Source organism: Gopherus evgoodei, chromosome 2 (assembly GCF_007399415.2).
Source record: "Gopherus evgoodei ecotype Sinaloan lineage chromosome 2, rGopEvg1_v1.p, whole genome shotgun sequence".
In the NCBI taxonomy this organism is placed as follows: domain Eukaryota; kingdom Metazoa; phylum Chordata; order Testudines; family Testudinidae; genus Gopherus; species Gopherus evgoodei.
Genome location: NC_044323.1, coordinates 202,710,293 through 202,737,769, shown reverse-complemented (window position 1 = coordinate 202,737,769; position 27,477 = coordinate 202,710,293). Strand labels below are relative to the sequence as shown.

At 42.0% G+C, this 27,477-nt stretch overlaps 1 protein-coding gene across 3 annotated transcripts in view; it reads left to right on the top strand.

Moving 5' to 3' along the window:
• Positions 1-7,889, top strand: part of LDLRAD4 (low density lipoprotein receptor class A domain containing 4) — a 430,910-nt gene extending 423,021 nt beyond the window's left edge. For all 3 annotated transcript variants that reach the window (XM_030552690.1, XM_030552692.1, XM_030552691.1), the window contains 2 exons: positions 5,406-5,459; positions 6,559-7,889. In XM_030552690.1, the coding sequence (XP_030408550.1) occupies positions 5,406-5,459; positions 6,559-7,101 (597 nt within the window). In that variant the 3' untranslated portion in view covers positions 7,102-7,889. The remainder of the gene's footprint in view (positions 1-5,405; positions 5,460-6,558) is intronic.
• Positions 7,890-27,477: the final 19,588 nt, after the last annotated feature.

Sequence of the window (27,477 nt, the reverse complement as noted above, 5' to 3'; positions counted from 1 at the left end):
CCCATCAATTCTCTGCTTTTCTTTTCTTTTGTCTTACTCTTCTCCAGGTTTTCCTCTACTCTCCTTAATGTTTAAATTGTCTTGTTTAATGTGCTGAAAACATCACATGTGTCAAAATCAGACCCACAGATACATGATTTTTCCATAGCAGTTTTGCTTCAGGCAGATGTTTAAGGTTCTGCTACATAACCAGTCCTGCTATCTGCTAAAAACACTGTTCTTCAGTGTAGATGGAACATAACCATGACTTCAAATCATAATGGAAATAACTCAAACTTTCGTATGATTTTAAGGACAGAGTTAGGTCTCACTATGCTGCAGGGTTATACTGTGTTAAGGGACAGCCATGCTGTAAATGGGCTCCCTGACATGGTTGGATTTGTATTGTACAGGTGACCTAAAATGGCAAGGTAGTACTTAATTGTACAGACATTATGATTAACAAATATTAAATGTTTCCCCCTGCTAGTCAACCAATAGTGGGATAAGCAGTGCTTGGATACAAAATCAAAGGTGAGTGGGAAGGCAAATGTTATATAATATGTACCATCTTGTGGGAAGGAAATTAGTGCTCACGCAGCCAGGAGCAGGCCCAATGCTGTTTGCTAGCAGAGTGCCATCAGCCAGCTTCATACTCTGTAACATCTTATGTGCTGCTGACTGCTTCTATCAGCCGTACGGGGGTTCTAAGAACACAGCTGTACAGTGACCTTTTAGGGGTACACCAGCCTATGGTGAAGCCAGCGTCTTTTTGGATCTAAATTATGGAACAGAGAGTTGTGGATCGATGTCCTGTGAGAATTGAAATTTCAGCCTTCTTGGTAAATCAAAATGATTCCATGAGAATGTAACCAGAGACACTGGCTCAGGGTGGCAACCCTGCTCTCCTATCTGCAAGGCCAGGAACTAAATATAAATATTCCCCTCTGGTGGTTAACCCATAGTGGAATAAGCAGCATTGTCAGTGGGGACATGGGAAGAAAGCTGATTTTGAAAACGACATGTGAGAGGACATTTTGCAAACTTCTGACATTCCAATGTTGATTTCTCTCTCTCTCTCTCTCTCTCTCTCTCTCTCTGCACCACTGATCTAAAATGGACGTTAAAAGAGTTCTGAACACTTTCACTGCCCCAGGCCCACTCCTGGCAGCAAAAAATCCCCTGCAGAATGCCCCAGGAGACATGCGTCATGCAAGGCACTGGTAAATGATTGGCCCCAGCATCCCTGCTTCCAATGTCTGTGGGAGGCAGAGCTGTTAGAGCCAGTCAGCTTTCATTAGTATGTATATTGATAATGCCTATCTGGTACTCTGAGATACTGTTCCAGGAAAGCAATTGTGAAAGTCCTGTGCTCTTCCTGAATTTAGCTGGAACAGCCAATTCAGGAGAAAAGCAACAAACAGCAGTCCTGGCCTGCGTGGAACGATGATGACAACAACAAAAGAAACTGTTCAATAATATGAAAACTCCAGGGATTAGCTTGGTGATGTCAAACTTTAGTTTTGAATGATCCCTTTTAAATTGTATTTCCTTTTCTTATTGCATTAGCATTACTAGGTCTATCCGCTGCTGGCAGCCCAGCATTACCTATTTTTTCTTCCATTATTTTAACTTCAGAAATAAAAGAAACCCAGTGGGAATAAGCTCCCAGATAACAGCCGCAAGAAATAAGTGCCAACGGTATAACTTTATCACCAGAGCATAGCAATGTAGTTCACCCTTATTGCCCTCTTTATTAGCTCTTGTGTGCAGCGTTGGCCTTGCTGTTTGCAGTATTCCAAAGCTGTCAGGAGGGGATTGAACTTGTATCGTCTTTGCTCTCTGATTGCTGCTGGCGTGCCAGGGGATTGGCTCATCTCTGCTTCTCCTCAAGGTATACTCCAAGAAGGGACACTGATTTGAATTGGGCTGAGTTGCCTTTCTCCCTCATCCGTAAGGTGGGAGGAATTGGGTCTTGTATGCCACCTTCTCCGGTCCCACTGTCGGAAAGAGGGCTCTAGCCCGTGAGTTGCTAAGCAGAGGTAGCCAGTTAGGAGAAATTGTTTGGTGATTTTGTGATACAAGTAAACATAAAGCCACAACATTTTGTTTAAAAAGTTACTCGTTTATTGGAGTGTTCTGGCCATTATTGTTTGAAGCCTAGCTAATAAAGGCACAGCATCTCCTTTAATGGGGGCAAAATAATCCAAGGACAAGCAGCAAGGAACTCTGGGATTCTAATCTGCCTCTGATTCAATGAGGGGCCTTGAGGAGGTCATTTCTTATTCTGCAGATGCAAAGTGAGGATAATAATATTCACTCACCTTAAGGGACGAGTTGAAGGTTAGCTAATGCTTCTACAGTAATGTACAGTGAAGTCCAAGGATGTAAAAGCTTTAAGTGTATTCATAGTCATTATTTCTGCTAGCTGTAGCTAGTCAGAAGACAAGTATAAATGCAGTTCTTTCCCTGATTAATTCTCACCTTACCATCCCATTGTCATTGCACAGCCTTGTGCAGAACACCATCACTGTGCTTGCACTCAGGATCTCTAAGGGAGAGAGAAATCTTGCTGTAATGTTTGCTTGTTCTATTGGGGCATACAACAGTTTTGCTTTGCTTATGTTCTAAGGGGGAAGTGTTGGCGATCATTAAGAAATATGACAGTCTGTGCCTCCAAAGAAGAAATAGATTGTGGAGAGAGCTAGTGTGTGTTGTCTGATCCTAAAAACAGAAGACTGAGGCTTGAACTCCAACCTCTTACTGCCACCTAGGGTCAAAATTAAAAACTACGTGCAGAAAAATGTCATCTGCAAAAAGCGTGGCTGCACAGTTGGGGGCCCAGAAACCCAATAGGTGCACAGTTTGAGTGGGATTAATCTTAGGCCATCTCTAAACTGCACTTCCGTTGTTAAAACTTTTGTCACTCAAGGGTGTGAAAAACATCCCCCCGAATGACAGAAGTTTTAATGACGAAAAGTGCTGGTATGGACAGCGCTTCATTGGCAGGAGATGCTATCCCGGCACCGAAGCTACTGCCGCTCGTTGGGGTGTTTTTATTTTGTCTCTGGGAGAGCTCTCTCCTGGTGTCAAAGAGCGACCACGCAGCGCACCATACAATGGCTCAGCTGCAGCAGCACAACCACGCCGTTGTAAGGTGCACAGTGTAGACGGGTTTAGTTTCAGAAAGAAAGGAGAGTGCTTTGACTTAGCAGCGGTCACTAGTGTCTGTGTGTCTGATATGCCTGTCTACTGTAAGCATGCAAACATAACATTTTCAACGTATATTCTACTGGGAACATTGCCTTGGACTTTGGAGTAGTGGTGGGGTTTCCAGCCTTAGACCTTTTTGCTTGGGTTCCTTCGCCTAATTTAAACTCTCATTTCTCTCTCCCACGCTCTTTGCTAGTGGAGGCAAGTCCATCCCAGTGCCCTCATGTTATGTACATGGAAGGGAACAGCCTTAATGTTGGTTATACCTGATGGAACAAACTTTCACTAGCATCCAAGGGTAGTGACGATAAGCCATGAGAAAGTACAGTACTGAACTGAGATCAGGATTCTCATTCTGGTTGTCTGCCAGACTTGCTGCGTAATATTGTAAACACCCATAGTGCATGACAAAAAGAGAGTATCACAGACAGATCAGCCCTGAAATTTAAATGTAGGGGGTGGAATAGGGGGATAATCTATTTAAATGATATCGAAGAAAACCTAGAGTAAATATAGAATTTCTGTAGTCCATGTGATAAATGGCAAACAAACTAACAAAAACTAAGAACTTTGCCATCACTGTATGTAATTGATTCCATTTAACCAATTCTAGCTCTCATCTCTATCTTTTTCCTTTTATGAATAAACCTTTAGATTTTAGATTCTAAAGGACTGGCAACAGCATGATTTGTGGGTAAGATCTAATGTGTATATTGACCTGGGTCTGGGGCTCGGTCCTTTGGGATCGAGAGAACCTTTTTCTTTTACTGGGGTGTTGGTTTTCATAATCATTCATCCCCAGGACGGGTGGCACTGGTGGTGATACTGGGAGACTGGAGTGTCTAAGGAAATTGCATGTGTGACTTGTGGTTAGCCAGTGGGGTGAAACCGAAGTCCTTTTTGTCTGGTTGGTTTGGTTTGCCTTAGAGGTGAAAAACCCCAGCCTGGGGCTGTGACTGCCCTGTTTGAGCAATTGGTCCTGAATTGGCATTCTCAGTTGGGTCCCGCCAGAACCGCATCATCACATAGGGATTAGGAAAGCAGGTACACATTTCTCACATTGGAAAAGGCTAAAAATGAGCAATGGGAAACTGAGGCAGAATAGCTGCTGCAAAGTGAGTAAACATGCTGTAAGGTACCAGGGAATGGGACTGAAGAAGACAGTATGTAAATGAGTGAGCTCCCAGGCTTTCTACATAGAGGAGGATTGAGGGGCTTGGTGAAAAAGCGGGAAGGTGAAATTTACAATAAACCCAAAAGGGACAAATGGCTTTTTCCTTTTACTGGCATTTCTTATATTTGTATAATGACAGAACTTGACTTAGTTCCAGGAAAGTTATCATGACTGAGATGCTTCAGCAAAGCCAATTACTTCTTAGAAATAACATTTTTATTTTGCCACATTTCGATTGAATACCTGTGCTTTACAGCTTCTCTTGTCCCTTTCGGATTTATCTTAAAGCTGTATTCCTTTCAGCTGTGATATTTTCAAGTAAAATAAATCCATCAAGGTAGTTATTGCTGCGCTGAAAATAAAAATGTAATGAAATAACAATATACCTTAAGCACTTTTCCCTTATTGACATTTTCTTATTTTTTGTTCGTGCTGTCATTCTGCCTTTAATGTTCTAAAGTGTCAAAAATGTGTTAGTGGCATACAAAAGAAAATCCTTAACAGGAAGATAGTTGGGGAAAGGGATTGAGAAATGGAAATTGGTGGGTGAAACCTTGCTTACCCTGAATGATCAGAATTGTACACTGGGTTGGCCAAAGAGATCCTGGGTTCAGAATATTATTTTACGTGTCTGTGGCATGAGAGAGAGACTAACCAATGAGATCATGAACGTTAGATTCTGTTGGGGACCATTTGAGTCTTGTGCAGTAGTAGCCCATAGTATTACAAGAAAGATAAGGAAAGTCATGTGAAATTCAAGGAAAACAGCTGAATGTGCAAGCTTGTACTAAATGAAAAAAAGCAAATTTTAAAGATGGTTTAACTTGAATGTCGCACTTATGTTTGCTTTCTGTGTTTTTGGCTGAGTTCTGAGTTCAGTTTTCAGTGGTAGAAGAAGTGATAGGTTACTTTTTAATAATGCTTCTTTTGATGAATGTAACCAACTGGTGCAAGCTGATAGTTCTGAAAAGTTCTCTTCCATTGAAATTAACGTTATGCAAGAAGTTAATATGCTTTTCTGTTTTCTTTCTCCTGCTAGGAAGGGTGCTTGTGGCCTTCAGACAGCTCAGTGTCACAACAAGGTGCTTCAGAGGTAATGCTTAATTTCTTGGTAACTTTCAATGATTTGCTTTACTGCTTCTAACATATATTTCCCCTCCCTCAAAAACCATTGTTTGGTTGGCTTGCCTACGAGTTGGTTAATTATGTCTTTTTAATATAGATCAAAAGTGTAAAACAATAATTTAATAACTTTAGGCCTGTGAGAATCATTGTCTTTAAATTGTAAGTTCACACAAAATCTGTATGAAATCAGTAGGATTCTGCACTGGAGTAAGGGATTGGGGCCCTGGCTAAGCGTTGAGTAGAAGGAAACAGATGACATTTTCTCATGGTGGAATGTCTTGGACCTTTTTCAATTCGGTTAAAAAGACCCTCTGGATTCCCCTACAAAGCAAGATTTTAATCTGTTTAGGAAGAAAGGCTCTCATTGCCAAAAATCAATGGTGGGATATTTTCTGAGGTTCGCAACTAATTTATTTCAGGGGTGGAAACAGAAATAAATTTTCTGGAATGTTTTATGTTTAAAGAACTAGAACCTTCTCCCCCCCCCCCCGCCCCCCGAACATTTTTATCACTTGACAAAGAGGTAGGGGATGAAAACCCTTTAGGGAACACTCCTTATTTTTAAAGCCATTCACAAATTACTACTTCTGGATTTTTATCCCGCCTCCAGCTCACACCACCACTGATGGGCAAGTGTCTGCACACTGCAATCATAGGGTGTGATTGCAGCTTGTGTAGACATCCCTGAGCTAGCTTTGGTTTAGCTATCTCAGAGAACAGAATAGTGAAGCTGCAACAGGATGAGCTTCAGCACAGGTTAGCCACACAAGTAATTATCATGGGCTCCGGGAAGGCTTGTATAGCCTGTGCTGAAGCAAGTGTTGCTGAAGCTTCATTGCTCTGGTGCCCAAACTAGCTAGATTAAAGCTATCTTGTGTATGTCTCCATGAACGGTGTGTGACTGTATGTGCATCTGACTTGTTTAATCTGTATCTGAGCTCGCTTGTTAGCTCCCTGAGGCAGGGACCATTTTCTCTTTGTTGGCTCTTGATAAATAATTAATACTCATGATGTTTTGTTGGGTGATGCTTGGAAGTGGATTCACAGCTCCCTCTTCCCTTTTTCAGATCATGTATGCCCCAAGGTCCAGGGACAGGTTTACCACTCCATCATTCATGCAGAGGGACCGTTTCAGTCGCTTCCAGCCAACCTACCCTTACATGCAGCACGAGATTGACCTTCCTCCGACCATCTCCCTCTCTGATGGAGAAGAGCCACCACCGTACCAAGGGCCATGCACGCTGCAGCTCCGGGACCCAGAACAGCAGATGGAACTCAATCGAGAGTCTGTCAGGGCACCACCCAACAGAACCATTTTTGACAGTGACTTGATAGACATTTCAATGTACAATGGGGGCCCATGCCCACCAAGCAGCAATTCGGGCATAAGTGCAACCAACTATAGCAGTAATGGAAGGATGGAAGGGCCACCCCCAACATACAGTGAGGTCATGGGTAATTACCCAGGCTCCTCTTTTTTCCATCACCAGCACAGCAATGCACCTCCTTCATCACAGAGGGGGAGCAGACATCAGTTTCAGCAGAACAATTCAGAGAGCACAATAGTCTCTATTAAAGGCAAAGACAGGAAACCAGGAAATCTTGTCTAAGTTGCTTTCCCAGGTGCACTTGAACTGAAGACAAGAGAATCAAACAGGAATGTGGAGGAAAATCCCCACATTCCTGGGCACAATGTTGTTAAGTTACACGTGGTACAACTTAGTAAAACCAAACGTGCAAACCAGTTCTTTGTTTCTGATTCCTTTCAGGGGAGTTGCATGCAAAGTGGATTGAGATAATACAAACTTCCATTCAGTTTGGCCATGAGCAGTGTTTTGGGGAAAAATATATTTTTTTTTAAAATAAACTATTTGAATTATTTAATTCTAAAAGGAAACTTAGCACAGAAATTAGGCTTGTACAGCCTGTTTTATATTAACTGAATGGCAGAAAGAAGAAAGTTTTGCTAGGTAAATGGGAGAAGAATCGGCCAGTTTGCTTTTTTCTCCCAAGGCGTGGAATTTTTTTTATATGAATCAAAATTCCTGTTTTGTGTGCCAAGGTGTAAAGTTGAGAAATTAGATGAATGCAAGGAGTTAATTTGTGTTGTGAAAAATGTGTTTTAAAAAGTTGCACTATCTTAATGTTTTAAAAAATATATATATGAGGGAACTGTTTTACGTGAAGTTCTTCTATATGTTGTCTTTTCAAAACCTGTGGAATAATGATTAGACCCCAGGAGTAATCTGGAGGAGTTTGCCCCACCTGGTATTTATCACTGAAAGGGAATTGTTGAAGTTAGCCTAACATGTATTGACTTACATAAATCAGGAAATACAGGGACACTTAACGTGTTGTTATCTTTGCAGTAATTTGCATTAAAATAATAGTGCATCAATGAAGTGTCTTGGAGACTCTTGGATGGAAGTAAGCAAACATGAAATTCCAGCATTTCATATCACTTAGGTTGTTTTAGCAATTACATGGTTTAGGCCATTTGTTTCATTAAAAGCAAAACATACTAATTTATATTAATTACTAACAAAGCACTGTCATTTTTCCCCCTTTTCACAATGCAGTATCGTTAATACTTAAGATTTAAGAGTTTTTGTCTTCAGTGTAGCCTGAAATATATTTAGTCACATATCCTGACGTTATGCAATAAATTGTTTAAAAATGCAGGGTGATTATGTCCCCCCCATCCCCCCCCGAATGCAGCTAAAATATATGACTCTTTCTTGTGCATTTTACTGTCCAGTTTCTGTTTAAATTCTCTACTGAGATCCATCCTGTTTAAGCAAGTGGACCTCAGTAACCATACCCCCTCCTGTGCAGTTTCTGCAACACATTTGATACTTTTTACAGTGCTAGTGATATTGGCAATAGTTTCAGCAGCATTTGAAAGCCATTGGAAGTGACTTGGGAGCCCTGGTTAATCTCACTGTAAGCAATTGGCCTTTTCCTCTGGGCCTGATCCTGAAACCCTGTACTCATGCACGTAATCCCATTGAGCCCAATGGGACTAGGCACATGGGTAAAGATTACTCGTGTGTGTGTGTGTGTGTGTGTGTGTGTGTGTGTGTGTGTGTGTGTGTGTGTGTGTGTGTGTAGGATCAGGCCCTATTTTTGTAATACTGGTCTTAAAGTAATTGGAAGATGTGTCTGCCTGTCGAATGCTGCCTAGGGTTTTGCTTTCTTTCCATGGTTAGCTTCTCTGCCGAAGTTAATGTAAGAATTGGAAGTCAATTGAAGAATGGTAGTAGTGACTTTAAGAGCACACAGAAAAAGCACAATATGCACTTAAAATGCATTTTGGAAATGGACTTTAAAAGAAAAAAAGAATCTTTAGAGTCTTAGTTTTAATATTCCTAATATATACGTGTAGTAGAGTTTTCACTGTAAGGTCTCACTTTTTCTACAGTCTTAAGCCTAGTGCTTTGTTAACAGCAGCAACTAACGAGTGCATCAAATGCACTTCAGAAAAGTACTGTACTGTACAGCACATGTTCCGATTGCTGGAGGTTGGATTTCTGTGTGACTTCTACATGCTACAGGGCTTGATTGAAACATTGATTACTGAAGTGAATCTTTGATCTATGCAGAGTTTTAATGCCAAAACAGCATGTATGTATGCATGTGTGTGTTCATTTTATGGGTCTCTGTATAGGTAACTTCCTTAGTGAGGTGACTTTTTACTATTCTAGCTTGATGAATATTGGAATAACTCTATTCTGAACAGACAGCCCCTTTTATAACTGATCGGAATCTGCTTGTTTCTTGATCGGAATTGTCCCTGGTAATGCAAAGTGAACCCCTTTTATTTATGTAGCTATATTTGAAGGGAGAAGTAGGAGACTGGATTTAGCAGTTTCCCTTACTAATGCCTCCAGCACAGATGTTTATGGGATGACTGACTAGCTGTCTGTCGATTATAGCTCTTGCCTTTTATAGTTTCTGGGAGTGTTACATTTTGGAATTAGGATTTTACAGATGACCTGCAGGCTTAGTTCAGAGGCAGTATCAACAATTTAAGTCACTTCAGTGACTTTGTTGCTATTACAGGTGAGCAGAAGTGAGTTGTTGCCTAGATCAGGATTATTCAGCCCTGAGACATCTAGGTCATAGAACAAAAGGAAATCAATTGTCATTCAGTCAGAGAACCACTGGGCCAGGAGAAGGGCAGGTGAGCAGTCTTTGGCATTGGACCAGTTTGAATACAAGCTTTCCATCTGCTCTGCAGATCTCATTAAAGCCACATCTATTGACTTCAAAGCCACCTCTTGGGAATGTATCTTCTTTGAGGATAACCCTTTACCATCTTTCCACCCTAGTGTCCCAGTGTGTTTGTTTAACTCCTGTTAACATTGATGGATGCGATGCATGCACATACAGAAGAAAACACCTATCAAAATGGTCTGTTAGGTTTCCTTGAACTAGGGTTACAAACACTGCAGAGGAAGTAACATATTATCTCAGCTCTGCAAAAAGAGATTTTTAGATTTCATTCTGATTATATCTTAATGAATGTTAGTAATCTCTGATGTGGATTCTGTCAACAATATTACAAAGGAGTGCTCTTTCTTTCTTTCTGCTCATAAAGAACAGAGAACACGCTAGCACTGTTAGAACTGAACTCCAAAAGAGAAAATAAGAAATGATATCAAACAAGAAGTCACTGTCAGTCTGTTCAGGCTCAAAAATGGGCATTCTCTCAAGGGAGGTAAATTCTATGCAGCAATTATGGAGGAATCTGCAAAAAGACTCAGGACCATATTCTACAATGTCCTAGCCACCCAAATGTAATCTTTAAAGTATTAAATTGATTCAACAGATTATCAAATGGGTAAAACTCCACATACATGGTACATTTTTGTGTATGTGTCCATGTATGTATAGTATATGTAAAATACACACAAATATACCACATACGTAGAGGCTTTTATCTAGGTTTTTATCCTCTGACTGCCTTACTTGCCCTCTGCCCAATAACCTATCTTCCTCAAGATTTACTGAAACACACCACATTTCTGAGGAACTTCAAACAGTTATTACTTTTAAAAAATTTAATCTGTCAGAAATAGATATTCCCTCCTCTTCTCTCCACCTCAAACGTAGAATTCCTCCACAAAATGACCTTGTTCTAAGGCCCAGGCTGGACAAGTTTCAGCTGTTGAGCTGGTGTCAGCTTTTCTAGTCTAATGTCTAATCTTCAGTGTGTGTTGCCTGGTGGTCTCACAGGGATAGGAAAGGGAGCTTTATGCTATCAGGAAGTGGGGATTACAAACTTCTCAGAGGGATACATATCACTGACTTCTAGCCCTGGAATTACAGAAAAATCTCTCAAGCCTATTTTTAGAGGCTGGCCTGGCTCCTTCTGAGCATGGCGCAGTTGGACTCCTGGTATGTGAGGCATCTGACTTTAAGGTATGAATGAGAGATGAAAAATAGTTCCAGTAAAAATGTTAAAAGCTCTCTCAAGTATTCTTAAGATAGCATTTCTGTGAGGTGTATGGCATATAGAGAATACATTATACTGTGATGTGATAGGAAGGTTTGGTCATCATTAGTTTGGGATGATTTCCGTATGCCCCACTCATGGCTTTGTCACTCATGAGCAATGCATCTAACCCAAACTCATGCTGATAACATTTTAACCACACTGTTGTTCATTCTCTGTATGTGAGAAAACACGCACATGTTCTATATATGCTGTCATGATCAACAGAATAACTGCCTTTATTTTTGTTTCTGCAACCATGGAATTAATTGGAACCGTGCAATTAATTGCATTTATTTTGCACCTTTGACCTCATTTTCATTCTGCTCACTAATCCATCCCAGTTGGAGCTACTTCTGATGTTCCAAATCGCAATACTACTAGCTTCAAATGAAAAAGAGCCTGCCACTAATTTTTTTCCTATAATTGTGGCTTGGGTGAAAATGGGGATTGATATTACATTGCTGCAAGAATAGCACAATTCACTAGGAAAAAAACTTTAGCCCAGTGAATAACTCAGAGTGCAGACATTCTACTGTTCTGTAGGAAGCATTCATTTCTAGCCCTGACAGAGAGTGTGTCACTGAACCTTAAAACTGACACCTTCATTTGTAAGACATATTTGAAGGTTTTAAAAATGTTTTATAACTAACATTTCTCTGACTCTAAGGCCTGCACACTCATGGTAACTAAGGCAACCAGGCTTTACAGGCAAGGAATACAACAAAAAAGTATCAATCAAAACACACACACTCTAAAATTGTTCTTAAAAAGCTTGTAAGCAGGAGGAATAAACAAAACACCTGCTGGTGTGTTTGAAAGGATTAACTGGGATTTGGGTGTTTGGGGTTTTCCCAGAAACTCTTGTAGCTGGACTCATGCCATACGTGACCATTGTTTGTGTTTGCCCACACAGACGTGTACACCTTCTCTCTATCTGTTCTAGTCATCCAGATATTCATTATTATTCTATAACCGACTTCCAGGGATCCTGCGTGGGTTTATTTTCTGTCATAAGCCAATTTAAAATGTCCCTTTCATGCCATAGGAAACTATTTTGAATCCTGCTTTGTTACATGAAAGTATGAGGAGCACCCGCTCTCTTCCCTCGCCCTTTGAATAATGTACAGTACCCTGCTTCAACCAGTTGCCCAGGTTCCCAACTCTGACATGGGGCACTGATACATCTTCCATCCAACTGCTCTCCTCATTAGGATGCATTTGAAAGGAGTCCTCATATATTGGAGACTGCCCTGAGGAAGACTGCTTGTACTGAGGTCCTGCAGTGAAACAGATTTTTAAAACTACAGAAGCATGTTGTCTCTAATAAACCTAAGTGGTACTAACAAGGGACCCACATTTGAGAGTTGGCGCAGATGAAGCTTTGCTTTAGGTTACTTTTGTTTTCTGTTTCATTTAAGGGCTGTTACAAAGAATCTTGTGAAATATTGTTGGCCTTTCCCGTTCTGTACATGCCCTGAAACTAAGCCCAAATGTGTCACTTTTGTTTTAACCCCTTCCCTCCTCCCCCCAAGGAGGTACTGTCATAGAATTGTTTAACATCTATACAGGCCCTTATAGCAGCATTTCACGTGTAAGAAAACCTTGTGGGGATTTGTCTGAGTTACATTGTTTCAGCTGAACTGTCAGAGTTTCGTTTTAATTTCTCTTTACTTGCTACGTTTCCTTTTTAAATTACAATTTGCACATCTCATTAGGGGTCCCACTTTAAAATCCAGACCAAGGCCCACCTACGAATGTTGGCTCAGGCTTGGTCTGCACTTAGCAGTTTTGCTGGCATAGCCGTGTTGCTCTGGAAATGATCCCCACCTCTTTGATTAACATAGGTATGTCAGCAAAAGCCCTAATGTAAATGCAGTTAAACAAATGGCACAAAAGTCCTTTTGCTCGTCTAGTGTACGCCATTCGGGGAACTGGTAAAAGATCTTTTGCTGATATAACTGCATCTCCAGCACCAGGGATTTGCCAGAATACAGGTAGAGTTATAGCTGCACACCCTTCCCTGTGTGGCAAGGCTCAGTATAGATGAAGTGCTTTGTCCAAACAGTAAATAGCACCAATGCAAAATTTAGAAGCCTGTTCATGCTTTGTAAATCAGCCACAAATACTTTGCTTTAATACATTTAAAGGCCACTAACACCTCTTTTGCAGGCATTCACTCTACATTTCTCTGCTCTCAAAGCAAAGCAGGGAAGGTTGAGCTTGGTTTGTACTGAAAATGTCAAAAACTCACCTTCTGGCTGTACTTCTGCCTTGGCGTACTGTGTGTTACATCATTAGAATAAATACAAGCAAAGCTAGCATTGCTTTAATGCTAAAATATTTTACCTTTTTATGTTTAAAACAGAGAGAAACAAACAAAAATACTCCCTCCCCCCTCCCCCAAGAAACCCCGCCTTGTATGTGATTTACTGCCAGAGATGACTGTGGCTGGTTTCTTTGCTATATTGCTGCTGCTGCTGCTTTAAGTGGTTTGGTATGTGAGTTTTCTGATACCATGTGGTATGTGTTCGGATCTTGTGGGTGACAAAGCTGTCTCTTTCTTCATCCTTTCTCTCTTCAGTTTGTGCTTGTCTGTCTGCTGTGGTAGGGGTATTAATAAATAAATATATACATATATATTAGATATCATTTTGAGGAGGTTTGCATGTTAGTAGTTTGTAAGCAACTAAGGGGCCTCATGTTCAGGTCTGAGCAGATAGGAATCCGCTTGCACTCTAGGGGCCGGATCCGAAGCTCATTGAAGTCAATGGAAAGACTCCCATTGATTTCAGTGGACTTTGACTCAAGTCCTTTGCTCCCACCTTTGTTGTGCCTCACTTAAAATGGTGCTTCTTCAGTTGTCTGTCTCTTCTTCTGAGTTTTATTTGTAAGGTGCTGTATATAACTTGAATATATTATGCACATATCCTACCCAATGGGTAGAACAAACAAACAAAAAAAGACATTGTTAATACTGTAAGATAATGTATAGATGATACCAATTTTAACACAAAAAATGGCATTGAATTTGTGAATGCCTACTTATGTGCTTGGTCCTCTTTTGTAAGAAAATTTGCAAACGTATGCATACAAATGACAAAAAGTCTATGTATTTTATTTTCCTATTAAATATCAATATAATATCATAAGGGAAAAGAAGAGTTTGAACAAATCACTTTTGACCAGCTTGTATATAGCAACTGGTTGTTTGATGCATCTTTGCGATGCAGATCATTCTTTTTTTGTGTCACTTTAAGGAAAAAGAAAAACAAACAAACCTTCACAGCTTTAACTTTGCAGCTAGATGCTTCTCTTCTTTATTGTCACCTTGTTGTTGCTGAGCTGAACCAGTGTTAGCTACTACTTCTTCTCCAGCAGATATTTTATTTATACCCTCAGTTACCTTATTTGCCTAAAAATGGACTAAAACCATAAAACCTCTTTATCCAATCCCAATGACACTGTATGGGCCTTGGATAAATTGAAACCTGGATTGAAACCGACCCTGCAAAAATCAAAAGTAGGCCAGCAGAGTTTTTCAAAAACAAAAACAGTCCTTGTGTTGCACCTATATCTGATACACAACCCTCTCATTCTATACTCTGAAGGCTTTGTCTGCATTCAGGATTCAGCAATCTGAGTAGCTACCGTTTAAAGCTGTAATTTACATGGTTTGATCTTACCTCGATTGAAATGGGAGCATGTTGAAGTGGTTAAATATGCGACTTTCCTTGTTCACGCTGGGGTTTGCAGCACTGTCGGACCAGGGATAGCTGAAATGGTGCTAATACTGAGTATTTTCAAAGCCTAAATCTGTCCAAGCCCAGGGAGCAGTGGTGTAAGGCCAGGTCAGGTCTACACTTAAAACTTCTATAAGTATAATGATGTCTATTCAGCATGTGACTTATTTTATTTTATGACATTTTATACCAACAAAAGCCCAAGTGTAGACATAGTTATACCGGCATAAAAGTCCTTTTGTTAGTATACATTTTGTCATTCAGGAAATTGATATAAGCTTTTGCCAGCATAACCTTTGTCTACACTAGGAGGGTTTGCTGGTATGGGTATATCTGTATAGCAATTTTTTTTTCATGTAGACAAGGCCTAAGCTTTCGATTTTGAGGATGGAGTGGGAGCCAGTTTATTTTTAAGGCTGACAAGCAAGAAAAGCCTTCTGCAGTTTGTCCAGGGCCTTGTTGTGCATGGCAAGGCCCTCTCGACAGTTTGCTCCTCCAGTCTTTCCACACTTTTGGTTGTCCGTGTGCACTCTTGGCGTGGCTTGTTAGGTGAAGCGAATACCTCAGGAAAACAAACACAGTGTTTGAGTTTAGAATTGCAGATAGTGAACTTATTTTTCTAAACTGCTTGTTTTAAATAGCCCGGGAAGGTAGATGATATAAAAGTTAACTGTCAAAGACTGAATAATCCGCTGATGAATGGCTACTATTTTATACTTGTCGGGCTTTAACCACAAGCATAACATAGCAGTGTGTTGGAATATGTTTGAGGTGGCGTTTTTGTTGGTTTTCAGATATCTAGTTAATTCTACACTAAAACTCAGGGGGCCTCATCTAAAGCCAGCTGAAGACAATGGTAAGACTCCCATTGAGTTCAATGGGCTTTGGATCAGGTCCATAGCACTCAAGAATTTACTTTGTCCTTTTATTGGCCTATCATGGCTTCTCTCTCTATTGACCTGAAACTTCAGCTGTCCATTTGTCTCTAAATCTCTTTTAAAGAAACCATCACAGCAGTCCTGTACCTGACTAGTGATCACGGTTGTTTTGTTTTAAAGAACGGTGTAGATTTTGTGGCCAGTTCCTCCTCATGCCCTTGCAAGTAGCTTTGTCCATCCCTTCCTATATATTGTGCTGTGCTATCCAGTAAGCAGGTAACATAAATGAATCTGCATATTTTATGATTGTTGTTTGTTAACTTGTTCATTATTTATCAGGCACACAGTTTTGCAAATAGGTCTTGCTGGCCATTTCCACATTTCTGTTCGCACTGCAGTAGAACTTCTGTGTCTGGGGAAAAAACCTCGACTCCGAAGAACATTTACGAAGTAAACCTTGTGCAGGGGGGAGTCTAGGGTATGGTTTACAATAGCAAACCTTGCATACAGAGTGGACCAAACAAGATGATATCTCCTTTAAAAGTAACTAATCTCCTTTGAAGCTGCAGTGAAAAGATTATAAAGTCTATGATGTGTAACCATAGCTCTGTGTTCACGCTTCCCATTTACTACCACGCACAGCAGGCATCCGTGATTTAAAAAGAACTATGAGCCGATGTTATGAGAGCCCAAGGCATCTTACTGCTGGACAGCAAAAATAAAACACAAAACTCATTCAGCTTAATATCCTTTAACAAAACGACCATTTATTTACTCGTAGTACAACAGCTTGCTAAACACTGCCAAGAAATTTGTCTTTTGTGGCTCTCAACTATCTAGTGCCTCTGTGTCAGAGTGTTTTACATTGATCAAGCTATTATACCTAGAATTTATCATCAGATTAATGCCTGTTTTCAGCGCTTTGACCATTTTTGTTGTTTATTGCTAGTTATTATTTTACAGCCTAATATGCTTTATTGCTGTATGATTTTTTTGTGTGATTCTAACTTTGTGGCTTTCAGGATCACATTTTCAACACGTCTGTCTGTCTTTTTGTCCATTTTGTTTCAAGTTATTCCGAAATATGTACAACACTATCCACAATATTTAATCCTTCATTTAAATTTTATTGTTGTAAAAACAGGTCTATTAAAAGAAAGTCTTTTCACAACTGTATTGGAACTTCTCAGTAGCTGTTTATGTGAAGCTGTGACAAACCTGGCTTGCTTTAAAGACTTTTTTATTTTCCTTTAACACAATCAACCTGTTGCTTATTTTCCAACATAACTCCCAGTTATATACAGGAGAAGAAGATTTCATCTGTTGTGTATCTGCCTCTTTTAATTGAGCAAATGGTGATGTCCTAGTTTTTAGACCTAAGGTCTGTTATTGCAATACTTTTAAAGAAAGATGTTGCTCTAAGTGCTGTTGTTAGTTTTAAATACAGATTTTATGCTTGTTCTTAATATGCTCTGGTCGAACCATAGCACAAAATTATTAAAAATCATGAAATAACATTCGTCTCCTGATGAGTTTATTTTCTCCTCAAATCAAGGGAGCTACAAAAGTGAAAGGGGGCGACATCAAACTGAACCGCTATGGCTGCCTTTGCTCAGCCAAACATATCCATCTTTTTTGCCTCCCACAATTAATGACTGTCCTAGGAAATGGATTGTTTCTGGTTTGGTTCCTATTCCTGAATATTAGAGAATATTGGAGAATGGAATTAGTTGGTTCTTAAATTCTAAAGAAGTTAAGAACCAACTAATTCCATTCTCCAATATTCTCTAATATTCAGGAATAGTAAGTAGTAAAAGGAACCCCTGCTAAGGACAGATAATCTTCATTTAAACTACCTAAACTTCCTCCTTAATGGGGGTCTTATCTGAAGGATTAGTTTTTGGCCATTGCCTGGGGCATGATACCAGGATTGACGGACCTATGGTCTGACCCAGTATAGTAAATACTATGTTCCCAAAATCCCAGAGTTAAAAAGGTTGAGTAAAAAAGTAATTTACAAGATACAGTTCATTTGTCCTGAAAAACATGGTTCCGCTTTGTCCATTGATTAAAATTAAATCAATCTTGTCATGAGATGGAGGAGGGTGGGGGTGGGGGGGGAGATAGACTACATGGTTCAAAAGAGATCAGCTGAAATGATCCTATGAAAATCTTCCACCTCTGTGAGACAAGTCTTAACAAGATAGCTTGAAATGTGCCCATCAATGGTATTTTAAGGTGCCTTGCACCTTGCTGTTGAAGAGTCAAACAAAATTATGAAGAATGAAAATCTCCCAAAACATGAGCTGTTCTCTGCCTTCTAGGTTTCAAGGCACAGGTATTACGTGGTGAGCTTTTTATTTAACATTATTCCTGGGGAAAAGTTGTATCCCACAATTTGATCTGAACTCAGGCTTGCTGGAGTCTGAGATCTTCCAACTGAGTTTCATGGCTGGATTGCAGGTGCTTAGAATGCTCTGCTGCTCAGAGCCTGTCAACCTAAACCTTGGTTTTTCTCTGTCTTCCTGTGGAAGATGAGGCAGCCAGGTCTCATTCCATTAAGAGCTTTGTACATAGGGACCAGGACTTTGATTTCTGTTCTAAAATAGAGGAGTCGTCAATGGAGTGATATATTTGCTGCTCTATATTGTGGTATATCTGGTCATGCGTTCAAATGACTTGATTATATAAATCATGCATCTGAGGAAGTGGGTATTCACCCACGAAAGCTCATGCTCCAAAACGTCTGTTAGTCTATAAGGTGCCACAGGATTCTTTGCTGCTTTTACAGATCCAGACTAACACGGCTACCCTCTGATACTATAAATCTTGAGTACATGCTTATTGACAAACAACAAACCTATTACTAATTTATTACCAATTTTCCTTTTTCTCTGACTCACTCAGTATGTTAACCACCAGCGTTTCAATTCCTGTCATACCACTTCAATTCAAGGATGCAACTGAAAAAAACAAGGTAGTTCCTCAGTGTGACAGATACTGTAACCACATGCAATAGTTTTGGAGCCCATATTGTACTAAGTTTATATATCACTGTGGGTTCAGGGATTGTTTGCCACTCCAGGGGACGGGGAGGGGAGTTGTCAGAGCTCCATGGTAACAGGTACTGCTGGCAATAGACTGTTTATAGTGCTTGGGGAGAAAGTGAAATGCGCAGACTGGCTGGGGATATCACAGTAGCTGGCAGGGAGCTGTGCATTCTTAAAACCCCCAGTCAAAGTGTCCCTGCCCAGAGACAGGTGATGGCTGGAGACCAGAGACCTTTTGGGCACTTCTGGAGTGGGGCATGGAGGAGGGGAGTATAGAGGCTGTTCCCCTGAACTGAGATATACAGGTTTTTTAGAAGTGCTCCAAATCTCTGAGCCTCTGCTCCTGTTCTACCCATTGATCCAAACCCTCTCTGGAAACTGTAATTTAATTAATCTGCTTTTAATTATAATTATATATGTTTTATCATATGACATTCGATTTGTGGTTTAACATCTTTGTCTATGGATTGCTACCCCAAACCAGCTATAAATGGGCTGTCTCGTAGCAGTAGGAGTGCTACATGATGAACACAGTATTTGGCACAGTCTTGTAAAACCTTCAGGTCTTGCTCTCAGGCTCCCAGTTGTATTGATCCGCATTATAACCATCGTATTTTTAACATTCCAAAGATAGGTTTATAATGAGATGGCGTTACGTAGACACAAAATTAATTAGTCCTCTCTCATTATCACGGTTTTGATCTGTTGTGCTTTGAATGAGTTGTAATTAAAATGCACGTTTTAAAACCTTTGCTGTTGAATCCTCTCCTAATACAAGACCATTTTCACTTTTACAATGTCCCTCTTTTCTTGTGGCTCCTAATTGTGACAGTTTTAAAGAACTCTAGCTCTGGGCATTGTAAATACTTGCATGATTTTTATTTTATTAAAAATCTGCCCTTCAGATCTTCTCCAGTCTGCCAGCCAAATGATTTCTTCAGCCAATGTGTCCATTTCAGGCTACTGTCTTCACCAGTTGTACTCAACAGTGGCCAGACTATGTCCAACTGAAGACCACACTGCCAAGATCCCATAGAATCAGGGCTGCCCAGGGGAGGGGGCGCAAGTGAGACAGTTTGCCCCAGGTCCCGGGCCCTGCAGGGGCCCCCACGAGAATGCGCCAGCCCCGCCTTCGCCTTCCCCCATCTCCTGGCACCTCAGCGCGCTGCATCCAGGAGTGGCCCTGGACAGGGCTAAAGCAGCATGGCTCCAGCAGGGCCTGAGCTCCTCCCAGCTCAGAGCTACATGGTAAGAGGTGGGGCTGTGAGCTCCAGGCAGAGCGGTGGGAGCTCAGGCCCCGCTGGAGCCACACCACTGCAGCGCTGTCCAGGGCCACTTCTGGACGCGGCTTGCTGAGGCTCCAGGAGAGAGGGGAGGCGGGAGAAAGCAGCATGGCAGGGGGCCGGGGCAGGGGGGAGTGGATAAGGGGCAAGGAGTCCCAGGGACAGTCAGGGGACAGGAAGGGGGCAGAGGATCTGGGGGTGGTGATCAGGGGACAGGAAATGGGGGGTTGGATAGTGGGCATTCTGGGGGTCTGTCAGGACTCTGCAGGGTGGGGTGTATAGGGTTCAGGGCAGTCAGGGACAGGGGCGGCACCAGCACAGCAAGCGCGTGCCTGGGGTGGCAAACTGCGGGAAACACCCTACCGGTCGCTGCGAGAGCAGCAGTCAGGCTGCCTTTGGCAGCATGCCTGCCCGGTCACACAGATTTGGCGGCAATTCAGCAGCAGGTACACTCAATCCACATGACCAGCGGACCTCCTGCAGGCACGCAGCCAAAAGCCGCCTGACTGCTGTGCTTGGGGCTGCAAAATACATAAAGCCGCCCCTGGTCAGAGGATAGGGAACGGGAAGGGTTGTGGGGAGGGGTCCCAGGGGGGGTGTTTGGGGGAAATCTAGGGGGGTGACTGTCAGGGGACAAGGAGCAGGATGGGTCAGGGATTCTGAGGGGGGCAGTCGGGGTGCAGGAAGTGGATGGGGGTCGAATAGGGGGCAGGGCCAGGCTGTTTGGAGAGGCACCGCTTTCCCTACCCTAAAGCTCATTCAGTAGTTTGAGGCTTGCAGACAGCTATTTAACACAAAGAGCCAAGCTGTTGTCTTTTCCATGGTGGACGGCTCACATGAGAAGAGCACTATCCTATACCACCTCCCTCCTTCCCAACCCTATCAGGTCCCCCCTCCTCCCTTGCATTCCCCGAGGCTCCAGAGTTGTTAATTCAGTGGTTCTCAAACTTTTGTATTGGTGACCCTCACATAGCAAACTTCTGAGTGTGACCCCTTATAAACTAAAAACACTTTTAAAATATATTTAACACTATTATAAATGCTGCAGGCAAAGCGGCGTTTGAGGTGGAGGCTGACAGCTTGCGACCCCCAGTAATAACCTCTTGACCCTCTGAGGGGTCTTGACCCCCAGTTTGAGAACCCCTGGGTTAATTTAATTTTAGCACCCTGTGTCCATTCACATGCATGTGCCATTTTGAGCATTTCAGTTTTCACAACATAGGCTCATCCCAGATTCTGGAACAAGCTCAAATGCTCAGTTCGTGGAGTATGTACATAAACTATACTATAGACAAACCCACAGTAACTATCTCCAGTTTGTGAGGGCTAGGAAACAGATACATTCATGGAGGTGAAGTCCATTAATGGCTATTAGCCAGGATGGGTAAGGAAGGTGTCCCTAGCCTCTGTTTCTCAGAGGGTGGAGATGGATGGCAGGAGAGAGATCACTTGATCATTACCTGTTAGGTTCACTCCCTCTGGGGCACCTGGCATTGGCCACTGTTGGTAGACAGTATACTGGGCTGGATGGACCTTTGGTCTGATCCAGTATGGCCCTTCTTATGTTATAAGCTAAGTGAGCCCAAAGTTATGGAGACAGATATGAGTCAAGGAAGCCAGCAGAGTATCAGAAACCTGGAAAAATCTCTGACTGGATGGGCTCAGGCGTTTGGTCACAAGCTGAGGTGGTTCAAAAGTTTTGGATTTTTTTTTAAGCAAAATTTTTTTATTGCTTCTTTAAACAATCAAACACAGCAAGCAGCAAATATTTGGCCACACACTTCTGAAACCCCAAACCGTGTTCAGGTTTTGGCAGACTACAGGTCTGTCGCATCTTACGCGCATTTAACATGCGCGAATTCAGCTTTATGCGGTTGGCAAAAACAAAAGAGAAAAATAACAATTTAAATACTTTTCCTGTAGTGCGGGCTATTCCGCCCACCATTACACTCAATGTAATTTTGACTATATGCGGTTTTCGCTTTATGCGCTGACTGCGGAACGTAACCCCAGTGTAAGATGAGACAGATCTGTAATTTCAGCTTTTCAATAAAAAAAAAAACACAACAAATTTTGAAGGAAAGCAGACATTGTCCGTGATTTTTTTCTGCTTTTAAAAACCCCTAGTTTTCGATCCAAAAGAAGTTTTGACAGAAAATATTTGTTCAATCCTTTTAATGAGCTTTAGTGCCTTTTAGCACTAGTTGATGCTGAGAACCAGTGATAAAGGTGACTTGAATAGAAGTTTTCTCAAAACTGCGTTTGTGCCAAGATGCAGAAGATTTTGAAATGTTTATTTTTGCCAGGGCTGCGGGGGGCGGGGTGGCAATTGCCCATGAGAATATAGTATTCTATAGTATTGCAACTTTTTTTTATGGAAGGGGCTCCTAAAATTGCTTTCCCCAGACCCCCTGTATCCTCTGGGCGGCCCTGCATAGAGTGCACCTACTACTCATAAAACGGCGCAGACTCACTTATCGTTAGTGTGGAGGGGGTGGGAAGAACGGCTGCAGATGGCCCATGGAAGGTACATGTTCCCGGCATATGATGCTTCAGTTGAATATTAAGACGTTGTACCCATAACACTTTCCATTCACGGATCTCAAAGCACTTTCTGAATTAACTCCACCTCACAGCAGCCTGCACGGTAGGTGCTGATTTCCCTTTTAGAGCTTGGGAGACAGGCAGAGGTAGGGCGGGGCAGGTCACAGAGGCATCTGGCAATGCTAGGAACAGACCCCAACATCCTCCTGATGCTGAGGCCCCTCTTCTTTAACTGTTAGACTGCTCACCTCATTGTGTTACTACTGTAATAAAAATCACTGTACCGCAGAGACGTTGCTGCCTTGTACTGCACTGGTTTGTTTCACCCACTGAGATTCCCAGGATATGAGGCAAGAAGCCAGGATGTAGCCACATTTTATTGAGAGAAAATGGTAGTTTCCTTACAGAAGGCTAAGCTCCACCCTGGAGCTCCAGAAGCTTCCCTGAATGCCAACTCTAGCTCACGCCAGATTAAATTAACATTTAATGCACTGAGAGTGAGTAGAAAATTCCCATTTAATCCAGCTCTGAGTGTGCCACAGAAGTAGTTTCAGCCAGTTTGACCTACATAGCAGGAAGCACTTAGGGAAAAGAAACCTACTTTTCACAGTGATGTGGATTTTGCCCAAACTTATTACACTTGTGTATGTGTGCACACTGTGCGCACCTATGTATGGTTATAGTATCAGTCTGTAACTGACCCAGGTTTGCTTTACTTAGCAGTGGCAAAGTTATTAATCCATATTAAGTTTAAATTCCCTTTAAAGGTAAAGATTTTGATGTTGTAGTATAGCACTTTGGGTCTAGCGCAGCAGAAAAATATCAGGGGCTGGTTATTATATGACTAGAGTCTGAGCATTATCAATGCTTTCCACTTTGCCTAGATCTATACAACTCTACAGCTCCCAGTCAATGTTGATGGGGTTGGGATTTTTATCAATGTTCTAAAAAGAACCTTTTTGTTAAGGCCTTACTTAAGAACATCCTTATAAAGCCAGATGGGATTATTGGAAATCATCCAGTCTGGCTTCTTTTATAACACAGGCCAGGGGACTTCCCTGAAGAAATTCCTGTTGGAACCAAAAGAGATCCTTCAGAAAAACATCTAAACTCGATTTAAAAATGTCCAGTGATGGAAAATCCACCACAGCCCTAGGTAAGTTGTTCCAATGGTTAATTACCCTGTTAAAAATGTGCACCTTATTTCCAGTCTGAATTTGTCTAGCTTCAACTTCCAGCCATTGGATCTTGTTATACAATTCTCTTTTTGACTGAAGAGTCCTTTATTACCAAATTTCTGTTCCCCACGTAGGCACTTACACACTGTGATCAAGTCACCCCTGAACCTTCTCTTCCAGCTCCTTGAGTCAATCACTGTAAGGCACGTTTCCCAAGCCGTTAATATTCTCAGGGCTCTTCTCTGAACCTTTACCAATTTATCAACATCCTTCTTGAATTGTGGACACCAGAACTGGACATGGTCTTCCAGTAATGGCTGCACCAGCGACAAAACCAGCAGTAATTTAACTTCCCTACTCCTACTTGATATTTCCCTGTTTACGCATCTAAAGGTCACATTAGCCCTTTTGGTCACAGCAATGCACTGTGAGTTGTGTTCAGCTGATTATCATCACTATTACCCTTCCCCCCCCCACAAGTCCTTTGTAGAGTCACTACTTTCCAGGATAGAGTCTCCTATCCTGTAAGTATGGCCCACATTGTGTGTGTAGGGCTCATAATGGGAACTTAGGCATTGCAGGACCCAGGCTTCCTTCACAATGCATGAGGACAGTCAGGTGCTTAAAAAAGGGTTTTTTAGAAGCCCGTAAGATGAGTGGGGAGCCACCTCTGTTACCAGTAGGAAATGCTGTGAGGGGCCTGGATTAAGCCCTGCCCCTCCAAGGGATTTAGGTAGCTAACTCTGGCACCTCCATCCTCTCGATGTTCACAGATGTAAACCCTCTCCTGGAGTTAGGGTGTCTAAGCCAGGTCAGTCATTTTTCAAGAAAAAACGAGAAGATCAGGGCCGGCTTCAGGCCCCAGTGCACCAAGCTCGTGCTTGGGGCGGCACGCTGCGGGGGACGCTCTGCCGGTTGCCGGGAGGGCGGCAGGTGGCTCCGGTGGACCTCACGCAGGCATGTTTGCGGAGGGTCCGCTGGTCCCGCGGCTTGGTGGAGCATCCGCAAGCACACCTGCGGGAGGTCCACCGGAGCCGCAGGACCAGTGGACCCTCTGCAGGGATGCCTGCGGGAGGTCCACTGGAGTTGTGGGACCGGCGAGTGGCAGAGCGCCCTCTGTGGCATGCTGCCGTGCTTGGGGTGGAGAAATGGCTAGAGCCGGCCCTGGAGGAGATGCCACCACCCCGATGATGTTTAGTCCAATGGTTAGAGCACTCCCTCAAGGTTATAGGGGAAATGGGTTCAAAGCCCCCACCTGCCTGATGTGGATCAGGAACTTGAAGTGTGGTCTTGGCCAGATCCCAGGGATACAGGCTGTTCTGGGGTTTCCTGCTGAAGCTGTTCCACTATGTGTACATAATTCAATATGCACTGGGCCAGAGAGAGTGTGTGACTACAGCCTGGTGACTAGGACACTCACCTGGGACGTGGGAGGCCCAGGTTCCATGGCCCCTGCTCTAATGAATATTTAAGTATTTATACAAAGTGGAACAGCTTCACCAGGAGAGACTGAGACACCCACCCCAGAATACCCTGTAGCCTAGTGATCAGGGCACTCTCCTGAGAGGGGGAAGACAAACATGGTGGGAGGGAATTGAACCAGGCTCTCCTATATCCTGGGTGTGTGCTCTAACCACACGACTGAACATTATAAGGGTGGTGGCACCTCCTCCTCCATCATCTGTGTAGTTTTAGATGTGTTTAGAGCAGGTCTACTGGGTTAGGCCTGTAAGACAAGGTAGGCAAGAGAACGCCTTAGTCTGAGGGGTTCTGCACCTTGTTCTTAGACACGTTACATTTGACCATTTCAAAATGAATATATCTGCAAACTCTGTCTGTGATAATTCTGTTTTCTTTCAGATCACTGATAAAAATTGTGAAGCTATAGGTAGGAATTGAGAACCTGAGCCAAGTGGCTCTTAACTATCTTGACTAGATTACCTTTCCCTCTGAGTTACCTTTGCCCTCTGAGTTACTTGACCCATGTTGCAATTTGAAAAAAATAAACCAGTTCTTTGTAGGTGTTAATGGATTTTATTACAAAGAACAAGCAAGTAAATGTAAAATTGAGCAAACATAACCCTGACTAAAGTACTGTGACTTTTAACTACAAATAGAACAATACAAGGTAGCAACTGAGATTTATATATCAAATCATCCAGTGAATACCGCATGTAATCAAATCAAATCACCCATGCGGTTGACTCAAGAAAGCATTGCTCTTGCTAATCCTGCTTTGGGAGAAAGGAGAAGCCAGTTTCCTTTACTCTAGACTCCAACCAGTGGTGCACTTCTGGAATCTTCTGCCTTCTGTTTTCCTCCACTTGCAGGACAGGAAGGGTCTCTGAGAACATGACTTGGATATTCTTTTTCAGCACAATGAAATCATCTATAATCTGAAAGATATCCCATGACACCTCATGGATTATTTGTTTGTGAAGTAAATCTGGTTACTTTGGCCCATTTCTCTTGTAAATGAAAGGCTGAGGTAGTTACTCTAAGCCTAAATATGTGTGGTTTTTTTAGCAGTCAAAGGTACAATACAGGTGACATGCAGTAGTTGAAGTGTCAGTGAGTGATGTCTTTATACATATTCAGAACTACATATGAGTGATAACTTCATAATCTACTCATGGCTTTATCCTTTACAAAAAAAATGTTCTAAATAATCTTGTATATTCTATTTATACCATGCTATGCCCATACATAAGACAATAAGAATCTCAGATATAACCATATGTCAAAAGCCACTCTTGATCTCATGCAAAATTATGCTGCAAAAGGGAAGGGTCATTAGGTATGTAAATATTCACCATCTGACAGTAGTGTTGAAAAAATAATGTGCTCATTAATGGTAGAACTTTACACTTTTGTGAATGAACTATGCATCCATAATGTACGTTTATGCAACAGCAGTTTAGTTAGTTATGTACAGAATGGTTGCGTGTGTGCCACCCATTATGCAGCTACGTGTAAATGTATATGCCTAAATGCAGCATCCCAGACACTAACTGCAGAAAGATCCTATATTTCTAGGAAGTACTGTAGTAGTGACAACACACAGTTCTCACAAGCTACTTCTTGTACAAAACTAGGGTGACCAGATAGCAAGTATGAAAAATCGGGACGTAGTGTGGGGGGTAATAGGTGCTTATATAAGAAAAGGCCCTGAATATCGGGACTGTCCCTATAAAATCGGGACATCTGGTCACCCTATGCAAAACTGTAGTGGTCGACATCATGCATGGTTTGTGTCCTGTCTTAATTTGCACTGATTCTCTAATGTAAACCATGTAAAGAAGTAAATCTTTCTACACCTAACTAACTGGGACTATAGTTTTGAAGTTATCAGTAATGGATAGAAAACAAGATGCTTGAAAGCGTCTCCTTAAGAATTAAAGCAATAATGGCACGGCCACAATGTGTATTTTATTATAATGATTGTGTTAGCTTGAAAGTTTTAAACACCTGCCTGTTTCAGGAAGGGACATCTTAAATGAGTGTTACACAGTGCATTGGTGGTGTACTGGAATATGGGGCTGGATCCTATCACATGCTGAGTGCCAAAATCAATGGGAGCTGAGAGTGCTCAACAGCACTCAGCACTGGGTCTCTTCAGTACCATTACGCTGTAAAATTATCTCTGCTCTGTAAGTTTCCTTCCTTTCCTGTTCTCTTAGGGAGCAACTGCATAATTAAACTATGAAAAATCTTTCATTTATCTTCCTCTGGAATTCTTTGTGCCTGAAAAAAAGCAAAGAAACCTCATTTTCCCAAAATGACTCTGTGTTGCCTGTACATTTTCTCCCCTAT